This window comes from Octopus bimaculoides, chromosome 1 (genome assembly GCF_001194135.2).
Source record: "Octopus bimaculoides isolate UCB-OBI-ISO-001 chromosome 1, ASM119413v2, whole genome shotgun sequence".
Lineage (NCBI taxonomy): Eukaryota > Metazoa > Mollusca > Cephalopoda > Octopoda > Octopodidae > Octopus > Octopus bimaculoides.
Window position 1 is genome coordinate 191,301,871 of NC_068981.1, and position 11,482 is coordinate 191,313,352.

At 34.6% G+C, this 11,482-nt stretch overlaps 1 protein-coding gene across 8 annotated transcripts in view; it reads left to right on the top strand.

Moving 5' to 3' along the window:
- Positions 1-11,482, top strand: part of LOC106884166 (protocadherin Fat 4) — a 693,587-nt gene that overhangs the window by 609,137 nt on the left and 72,968 nt on the right. For all 8 annotated transcript variants that reach the window (XM_052973410.1, XM_052973407.1, XM_052973404.1 and 5 more), the window contains 2 exons: positions 7,136-7,702; positions 9,345-9,452. In XM_052973410.1, the coding sequence (XP_052829370.1) occupies positions 7,136-7,702; positions 9,345-9,452 (675 nt within the window). The remainder of the gene's footprint in view (positions 1-7,135; positions 7,703-9,344; positions 9,453-11,482) is intronic.

Below are 11,482 nucleotides of genomic sequence, written 5' to 3' on the forward strand. Positions count from 1 at the left end.
GTGTGTGTGTGTGTGTGTGTGTGTGTGTGTGTGTGTGTCTGTGTGTCTGCATCTATAGGTGAGTTACCTATTGGATTGGGTGTTGCACTCACAATCACTAGATCAAGGGTTCGATTCTCAGACCAAGCTGTACATTATGTCCTTGAGCAAAACACTTCATTTCACATTGCTCCAGTCCACTCAGCTGTAAATGGGTCACCCTGTGATGGATTAACCTTCCAGTCAGGGTGAATGTTGGCCTGCTCACTTAGCCAACAGGGTGGCATCATTCAAAAGCTAAAACAATGCAAAGCACATTGTGACCAGCGATGTATAATAACATCCAATAGCCTGGTTGATCATGTGAGATGTGTGTGTGTGTGTGTGTGTGTGTGTGTGTGTGTGTGTGTGTGTGTGTGTGTGTGTGTGTGTGTGTGTGTGTGTGTGTGTATGATGGGCTTCTTCTTTTATTTTTTTTCTCCTAAATTTCACTCCCAAGATGTTGGTCTGTCAATAAATATAGAAGAGGACATCAGCTGATGACGTCCACATAGAAGAAGTGAACTTCTTGACTGCACAGCCCAACCTGCACCTTAATAGAAGCAAAATGCTAAAATGTGTTTAATATTGGAGAAGGGTTAAACAAACATACATAGAAAAAAACCTGGTTGACAGGCCTTTAATCAGAGTTCTTCCAGATAAAGGTTAGTTGATTTAAGATTAAACGTCAACAAGATGGAAGATCTAAATGAGCTTATCTTTCGCTTTTAGATCAAAATTATTTTTACGAAAAGGGTAAGAAAAATCCTATAGAATTGTAATTTAAACTATTGAGCTAAGAACAGATTCAGTAAATGATTTTGGTGAATTGTAATCCCAGTTTATCTGATTAGATCTTAAGCAAATTCCACTTTTAGATTTACTGCTAAATCTAATTCTTTGAAAAAATCTTGGAGTAGGTTTCTGTCTTTGACAAGATTGCATCAAGACAAATGTTCTTGAATGAATTCTATATTAAGAAATTTGCAAGCTTTGATCTTGCCCTGATATCATGATAAGAATATACCTAATGTCTCTTGCATTTCTTGCATCAAGCTAATATGGTTTCTCTATGTTGTCTCTTGACCTACTAGTAATAGCAGCCAAATCTCCATCAAATCACACTTCACCATCTTAGTAAAGTTGGATAATGTGTATGTGGCTTCACTTCACACTGGAAAAAAACAAAATGGTCATATCTGAAATGTCTTTAAACATATGTTTGATTTACCTAGGACTAAATAACAACATCATCATCATCATCATCATCATCATCATCATTTAGCATCCATTTTCCATGCTGGCATGGGTTGGACAGTTTGACAGAAGCTGGTAAGGCCAGGAGTCACACCAAGTGCCATAGTCTGCTTTGGCATGGTTTCTACAGCAGGATGCCCTTCTTAACACCAAACACTTTACAGACTGTACTGGGTGCTTTTTTTTACTTGGCACCAACACCAGACAACAACCAACAACAACCAAAATTTAGCTGATGCTTAAAAAAATAACAGTAGCAGCAGTAGTAGTAGTCAAACTCCATGACAGTTCTGGTCAAACAGGACTATGACTAGTGCCAGTTATGTCCATCCAGTCTTTTTAGGGACATCTAGGATGCTAGGTTGTGATTTGAAGGCAATTTAGCTGATGTTTCTGGCAAGTCAAACAAACATTTAGAGGCACCCACAATTCACCTTAACAATACTATATGTTACTACCTCTAATTCTGCGTTTGTGCTGTACATGTCTTTCCCCTCTTTCATTGCTCTTCTTTTTGTACTTGACTTAATATGTCTGTTTACTGTCTCCTCCTTTAACCTTTTCTGACAAGCTGTAGTGCGTCTGAGCATTGTAATTATAAGCTCATTATTATTATTATTTTATAAAGGTGGCAAGCTGGTAGAATTATTAGCGTGCCAAACAAAATGCTTAATGCAATCTGTTCCAATTTACATTCTGAGACTTTACCTTTCATCCTTTCGGGGTCGATAAATTAAGTACCAGTGAAACACTGGAGTCGATGTAATCGACTCATCCCCTCCCCCAAATGGGCTGCCCTTGTGGCAAAATTTGAAACCATTATTATTATTATTATTATTATTATTATTATTATTATTATTATTATTATTATTATGTTCATATACACACAACAGATTATACTATTGGGAAAAAAATCCTAACATTGGGCTACAAGTAACCTTAGATGCCAAGAACCCTCCTAAGTATCTTAGCTGTCCCTAATAACACTGTTTTCTGGAGCTGTACTAAACTGGGTTTTATGCCTATTTCCTCTATCCATCTGTTCAGATCTTTAGGGGTAGTTCCCAATGCACCTATAACTACTGGGATACATTTTACCTGCACTTCCCATAGTCTCTGTAATTCAATAGCTTGGTCTATTATTATTATTATTATTATTATTATTATTATTATTATTAAAAATTTAAGTTCTAAATTTTAAATTCCAGGAATGATAAGTTTTGTTGTTTTAAACTCCTGTTTCACTGGAATAACAGGTGGATTTGACAGCTGGTTGTTGCTATAAATTAATATTTATCTATTCAGCCCATCCACAAAATTGTCTGTTAAAATATACTGAAACATTTCTGACTTTTTATATTATCATTTGTTGAGAAGGCCCCTTGCTATCTAAGATGTTGGGTGTTCTTGACAAATGACAAAGGTCACATGATTAAATTATAAAGCATGTTCTTGTAAATGTCTTTTGGGGTTTTTTTTCCTCCAATCATAAATGTTTTCCCTCTTAGTTCAAATGGTTTATTTATCCTAATGTTCACAAATAATCTAACACGATTTCTATAGTTTCAAAATTAAGATTTCATCCAACCCATGCCAGCATGGAGAACAGACATTAAATAGCGATAAAGGGTTTTCTAATATTGGTTACAAATTTTGACACAAGGCCAGCAACTTTGGAGGAGGGGTTAAGTCGATTACATCAACCCCAGTGCTCAGCTGGTACTTATTTTGTCAACCCTAAAATGATGAAAGGCAAAGTCGACCTCGGCAGAATTTGAACTCAAAACGAAAATGGATAAAATGCTTATCAGCATTTTGCGTGGAATGCTAATGATTCTGTCAATTTAGCATCTTAATAATAATAATAATAATTTCTCTAACATTGACATAAGGTCACACTTATTGTTACTTAATGTAGCAGACAAGCACTGGGGTTGCTTTATTATAATAATCCTTTCTACTAAAGGCACAAGGCCTGAAATTTGGGAGCAGAGGAGCTAGTCGATTACATCGACCCCAGTGTTCCACTGGTGGTTAATTTATCGCCCGTGAAAGGATGAAAGGCTAAGTCAACCTCTGTGGAATTTGAACTCAGAACGTAACGACAGATGAAATACTGCTAAGCATTTCGTCCAGCGTGCTAACGATTCTGCCAGTTTGCCACCTTTGCTGCTTTATTATAATAATAACCTGTGTAGGAGAAAAGTAAGTTGATCTTGTAGAAGAACTCAGGAAGACGCAGGAATGGCTGTGTGGTTAATAAGTTTACTTTGCAACCATTTGGTTTTGAATTCAATCCCACTGCATAGCATCTTGTGAAAGTGTCTTCTATTATATTGCCAGTCCAACCAATGTCTGAATGTTTTTGTTTTTTCTCTTATATGTATCTACAAGCACTAGAGATATCAAATTTTAAAATGTGGCCAAAGTTGTTGTTGGAATGGGGGTGGATAAGTTTGTTGGTTTGCACCAAATCAGCTACTAAACACCAAAACTTTGGTGTGTTGATGCCTAGAGAAGCAAGACTTTCAAATTATGGCGACTGATACTAGGTATTTGTCTAATTGCATGTGTCTGGACAGCTTCCAATCAATTCACATTCTGGATAAATATCATGTCACAAAGTATTTTACTGATGCTCTAATTATTCTCCTAATCCACTATCTTATTGATTTTTTTATATTGACAAAAATTAAGAAATCTGCTGGATAGAGTGTACTTGGTTAAATCAATGGTTACCATTTCTTAATTTGTTGACCTCAACCATTAATTTATTGACCTCAACAGAATGCAAAACAAAAGCCAACTTGGTGCTAGTTGAACATTTTGGTCCAATACTCCTCCATGTCTGAGATCTACTGTTGCACATTAATCTAATTATTCAGTTAATTGTTTTTCATTATGTTCTGTACAAGAGAATATTTACATCTTGTCCTAAAGAGTCTGATGAACAATCAAGATATATAATGATGAATTGAAGACGTTTGTGGTATGGTGATGAAAACTGCCATTCATCAGATCCCTAGTTTGCAGATAGGGGAATGACCTGTAGATAAATAGGTTAGCTGTGAATTCACAATAAGCAGTCCTGGATAAAATCAAGGGTTACCCTTTGGCAAGGCATAGCACCCGTTACCCACCTTGCCAAAGTCATAGTGAAATCCTGAGCCGCTGAAATGAGTGGAAATGCTTCTATCATTAGAAAGAAGGATGGTAGTAGAGAATGGAATGCAAAACATAAAATAAAATATTTCGTGTAGTAAAGATTGTTTGCCAACATAACATGGCAGTCCTGGTTTAGGATGAATGTTGCTGTAATTTAGCCCCAGGAGACATTGTCTCCAGCTGGCTATACAACACGATCTGTGTCCTTATATTTTCGAACAAGGGAATCTAGCACCCCCACTCAGCTCAAAACAATATCTGTGTATCACGATTTCTGGGTTATTTCCTTTCATCAGCACAGAATAATTGTTCGACAGATCACGTCATATAGCCAGCTGGAGACGATGTCTCCTGGGGCTAAATTACAGCAACATTCGCCCTAAACCAGGACTACCATATTATGTTGGCAAACAATCTTTACTACGAAGTACTGTTGCTGAATATCTCTCGTTGTGAGATTTAAAAATAGTAATTTTCTAAAATATTTTGTCTTTGGATCTCTTCCCACTTCACTAAACAGATTACACTTTTATGAATCTTGGTCTGAGAAACCCATCAGATTGACTGGCACTGCAATCAACTATAGCATCTGTAACAAGAAATTAGCAACCGAAAGACATTTTTCCAAACAGCCTCGACTAGATGATGTTGATGAAAGAAGTTTCATGGTTAATTTCTTTCTGATTAATCCAGCAACCATGCAGTGGCTCAACTCAGTCTAATGTTCATAATCTTAGTTTATGATATTTATCTTTTGCCTTCTCCTTGTTTTCAGTCATTAGACTGTTGCCATGCTAGGACAGTGCCTTGAAGAATTTTTAGATGAAAGAATCAACCCTAGTACTCATTTTTTTAAACCTGGCACTTATCCTATTGGTCTCTTTTGCTGAACTGTTAAGTTATGGGGATGTAAGTACACCAACACCAATTGTCAGGTGGTGGGTAAGGGACAAACACAGACACAAAAACACATGCACACAACACATGTATATCTATATATCCATATATATATATATATATATATATATATATATAACTGTAAGATCCAATGATCGAGGTACAGGAAGAAATTGAGCTTTAAACATCTAGAAAATATTATTAAAAAAACACCTTTCAGGAACTATAGTTGTTTATTGGTGTAGGAGGTTGTGAATGTTTCCTGTATCGAAGTATATATATATATATATATATGATGGGCTTCTTTCAATTTCCATCTACCAAATTCACTCTGAAGGTTTTGATTGGCCTGAGCGCAATGTGTCAGACCATTGGACTGAAACTGGAACCATGTGGTTGGGAAGCAAACTTCTTGCCACATAGTCACGTCTGAACCTATCTAGTTCACAGAAATAGAATTTATGTACATTTTTGTTAGTTTAAAAATGAAATCTATATTTGCAAAGATTTCACATATATGTGTGTATATATATGTGTGTATATATATGTGTGTGTGTACGCGCGCACACTTGTGTGTTTCTGAATGTGTCCATATACATCTGTGTGTATTAGGAAAGATTTTAGTTCTGTCAACTTACTCTTCAAGTTATTTCTACATTTTGTATTGGTAGGAGTGATTTCTTTCTGCTTTTATTTTTTGAATTAGTTTCTCTTATCTCCACCACCACCACCACCACCACTCCAACTCCCTTTCTATGCAATCTTTAACAATATTATTGCAATTTATATTTCCATACTGTTCCTATCTTGAAATATTTTAAGCAACTCTCTGTTATTTACCCAATGTAATTTGCATACATTACTATAACAGATATAGCGACCATTTCACACACTAAAGTGAAACAATAACTACACCTGGATTACTTTACATTTCAAATTTGGTGTGGGGAAGAAGTGGGTGAGAGGCATGGAAAAAATCCCACTTAATGACCTAGGCTTCAATAAAACAATTGATTTAAATTAACTACAGAATGCAAAGTGCACCTAATTTAGATTCATAACATTTGAATGGTGAATTAACTTAAATAGACTTGAGTTTCTTTGTGTACTCTGGAACTGTAGGTACCATATTGGTGATGGCAGTAGGATTATGTGACCTCCAGGAACTCTGCTTGTTGTCTAAAGACACCCCAATCACACTAACATGAAATCTGTAAAATCCAAATTAACATCTTTAATATAGTAAGCCAAAAAATTCTAATTAATGAAGATTACACTAGATGGAAGAGAAATAATATTTTAGCATAATAATTCTTTCACATTTTGGCTGCAGGCCAGCAAATTTTTAAGGGGTAGGGTAGATGATTAAATTTACCCCAGCAGAATTTGAGGTCAATTTACGCTCTTTATGTAAATTGACCTTCTGGCTCTATACACACAGAGTGTAAAGAACCAGAAGAAAAACATTTTGTCACTGCACTAAAAATTCTGCCAGTTTGTCACCTTTATGTTTAATAATTAATTAATTCTTAATAATTAATTATTGTTATGTAAGGTAGAGGAGACAACTTAGATATTTTAATTAAATAACATTGATTTGTAAATTGAATGGAAGTATATAGTGTGGAGTAAACGTGGTCTTTAGTGAATATGGATGACAATTTTGAATATGTTTTAGTCTTATTAAACCTCCTCAGCATAGCATAATTTGTATTGGCACTTGCCACCTCTTGAGATTTCAGCTGAAATACATCCCATTCTTTATTTAATATCTTTTATTTCTTTTTCTTTCCTTTAGGTGAAAGATAGTGGTCACAAACCAAAGAAAGGAACGTCCAAAGTGACTGTAATGGTCAGTAATATGATGTGTGAAACGCCACTGTTTAACCAGGAGTTCTATTTTTTCTACCTCTCCCATAGTCCAGTTCCAGCTGACCACCCTCTTGGTTATATTGGCTATGAGAAAAATGGATTTGATTCGATATCTGTCGATATGGAGAAATCTTCTGTGAAGGAGTTCTTTGTTTTTGATGAACCGTTTGGCAAGAAAGTATTGTTAAAGAGCAAGAGGGAGATTTCGTTCAATGAAGTCCTTACGTCTCTGTCAGCGTTTCTAGTCACCCATAACCTGTTGCGTTTCTCCATCTTGATTTGCTCTTCGACTTCGGTACATTGCGCACGTAGCAGCATCTTTTTATCTTTGGAGCAGGTCAACAAGTTTGGGGACCAGACAAAAACAGTTAATATTTCCGAGAATAATTCCCCAAATGCTGTAGTTATTAATACAGGTCATTTCATGGGGAAACCAAATAGCATATATAGATTCGTTGAAAAATACCCAGATTTCAACATTCACCCAATAACAGTAAGTATGTTTTTGTTTAAATTTACTAATCTAGTTACATGGCGTCTGAGTCAAAAAAAAACTCTTCGTTATCTATCAACAAAGCATCTTTATCTTAATTATCTATTCACAAAACACTTTTATCATCATTATATGTCAACAAATTCACATCTATTTTCGTTATCTGTCTATAAAACACATCTTTGTGACTATGTTTATATGTTAACTGGTTGATTATTTGTGTTAATAAGTTTTATTTTTGTAAGAAGAATCGTAACAGTGATTATGAAATGTTTTACTGGATTTTAACTTTATAAACAAACAAATCTGAATGGATAAATGATCAGAATTGGTTTTGTTGAGACAAACCTGTTATATGGTGTGATTGGAATTAAGATGTGTATGATTAGAACCAAGGGGTATATAGAAACTAAAGTTCCAATTTCATTGGTTTAAAAGGCAACAAATAGAAAACTAAAACAACAAATTAAATTGAAGTTTTATATATATTATTTATTTACTGTGACAATGTAATCTACATTGAGGCAACAAAGACCTGAAGATTAGCTAAGCTTCTCTGTGATCATTATTTCTTGTGTAAAAAACTTCAGCTTGTTATGAAACATTTGTAGGCTGTATTTTACCTGTTCCACTCCTTATCTTTTTGATTTTTGTTCACATTCTTAGTCGCATTAGTTACTAAATTGTGAGTTGTATAGAAACTGTCAGCTTATCAAAATTTCCTTTAACTTCAATATGGGAAGAAGTATATAACTTGCAATGCTAGTAAATATGTTTTATCATACATTGTCCAGTTTCTGCCATTTATACCAGCCACCTGAATGGTTGAAGCTTATTAACTTGCTACACTTAGTATAACGGTGTGAGTACTAGTGCTACATAGTAAACACTGGTGATGGTGCCACATAAAAAGCACACAGCACACGCTGGGAGGGCATTCAGCTATAGAAACCAGGCCAAACAAACTATGGGACCTGGTGCAGCCCCTGGCCTTGCCAGTTCCTGTCAAGCCATCCAACCCATGCCAGCATGGAAAACAGATTTTAAATGTTGATGATGATGATGATATTTATATATATATATATATTATGCCAAATCAGACTGAAGTCTGGTGCAGCCTTCCAGCTTACCAGCCCCGTCAAACCGTCCAACCCATGCCAGTATGGACAACATATGTTAAATGATAATGCTGATGATGATGATATCAATATCTCAAACATGTTATGTGAGTGTGTGTGTGTGTGTGCTGCTTAATTTTTTTTTTTTTTTTTTTTTTTTCAATAGCTTTTGGATATTTTTGTAAAATTTTTGAGCTGCCAGCTATTTTTGTTAACCTGATTGTTAATTCATTTCAGTTGCAATTTCTTCCTTTTCAGATATAGAAAAGACAAAATATTTTTAACCCGATAACGGCTTAACTGATTTTTTTTTTTTTTTTTTCGTCTTAAATCCTGGAGAAACTTCAAAATGTTATTGTTGTAAAAGTGGCACTAACATTTCCAAAGTTCCAGTCTTCTGTATTATTAATTTAATTAGAAATAAATAAAATAGAAGAGGTCTAATATATGTGAAAAATTAAATGCTTTGAAGAGTGACTTTTTACAACATTTAGTAACTTGTATTTACTTTCACTTTTGAACAGGGTGTCATAACTACAAACAGAAGTTTTGATCGGGAAGCTGGGGATCGCCGTTTTATTATCAGAGTAGAAGCCATTAGTGATGCTGAAGATTCGTGCCGCAATATTGAGGTTTGCATTAATTTACTTGTTTCTATAAAATTTATTAATTAATTAACAAATATTCTACTTACCTTCTTCCAATTATATTTATTAGTTCCTGTTACCAACATTTCAACAATTTCATAATATTATATATTAGTGATTTTATTTAGTTCCACCTGTAGAGTCATTAACCAATTGGTTAATGGCTCCACAGAAAATTGGAATTGTGAATTTCCCAGTTAAATTATTGATCTGATATGAGTGAAAAGATACAGTGCTTCAACTAAGAATCAAAATGCCCAAACAAAAGACCCCTATGTTGGGAGTAAGGTGTAAATATTGCAGGGCCAGTTTGTGTTAATGCTTTAAAGGCTTAGTGTGCTTGTACTAAACATTCCTATCTTCTTGATGAGAAATTCTTAATGAAAGCTATTATCTATGACTCTAGAATAAAATCACAGATGGGTTAGCTCAGAAACAGAAGAAATTATATTGGTATGAGTGAAAGCAACTTTAAAAACTATGATCTGAATTACTAATCTAGTTTCAGAAACAAGGAAAAGAGAAATGCCACAGACTTATGCACTTATTTATGTAGTTGGAGGAATGATGTATTGACAGTTATGGCATTAACTGTTTAATGATTGATCATAGAACACCATCTTTAAATAAAACAAAACACAGCCATATATATATGATTGAGAAATCCATCATATTAACGAAACTAACACTTACTTCAGAGAGAAAGATGCGAGTAATGTCAATGGTACAAGCCATGACAGAGAAGTATAACTGGACTGAGGTAGCACATTTGGAGAAAAAGAGCAGCTGAATGTTTGCAGCACATTGTCCTGAATCTCTGAATACTGATGAAAAAATGTTAGCATTGGACATATTTATTAGTTGATTGTTAATACAATCTCTGAGGATTGCTGTTCTTGTAAGAATTAATATTATATACATATATATATTATATACATATATATATTATGGAGATGTACTTGCATAGCAAGTGACCTGATCTGAAATTGTGTGCCGAAACGAAAACAATTGCAGCATGAAAGGTATTTATAAGCCATTTAAAAACACACAAAAACCATTAGATTCACTTCAATATTGAAATTTAATTTGTTAAAATACTTTCGTCACTTTGAAACTGTGACCTGTTCACTGACAAAATTCTGTGCAGCACAGAATTTTGTCAGTGAACAGGTCGTGGTTTCAAAGCGGCGAAAATATGTTGAAGTAAATCTAATGGCTTTTGTGTGTTTTTAAATCGCTTATAAACACCTTCCATGCTGCAATTATATATATATTCTTTTGAATTTAGTTCCTTTTGCAGAATTCAAGCCAGTCACTAACAAAGTGACAAGACTTTCTTTGATGAAGTCAAGACAGCACTTTGGGGTTTGTGTATATGCGAATTGCTTGGTGATCACATATATGTATTTGTGTGTTTGTGGATGAACTTGCTCTCGTGTATACATGTGTATGTGTGAGCATGTGTGTGTGTGTGTGTGTGTGTGTGTGTATGTGTGTGTGTGTATGTGTTGGGTGTAGTCCATAGACTTATATTGAATATATATATATATATATTATATATATATATATATGTGTGTATGTATGTATGTATGTGTATGTATATATATACACACATATGTATATATATACACACATATGTATATACATTTGTATATATATATATCCACATGTATATACATTCATATATATTTGTTGCCAGTACCGTCTGACTGGCCTTCATGCCGGTGGCACGTAAAAGCACCCACTACACTCTCGGATTGGTTTGCGTTAGGAAGGGCATCCAGCTGTAGAAACTCTGCCAAATCAGATTGGAGTCTGGTGTAACCACCTGGTCCACCACTCCTCAGTCAAATCGTCCAACCCATGCTAGCATGGAAAGCGGACGTTAAACGATGATGATGATGATGATGATATATATATATATATATATATATTTATATATACACATATGTATATACACACATCTATATTTATATGTAACCATGTGTGTGTATACATATGTGTATATATATATA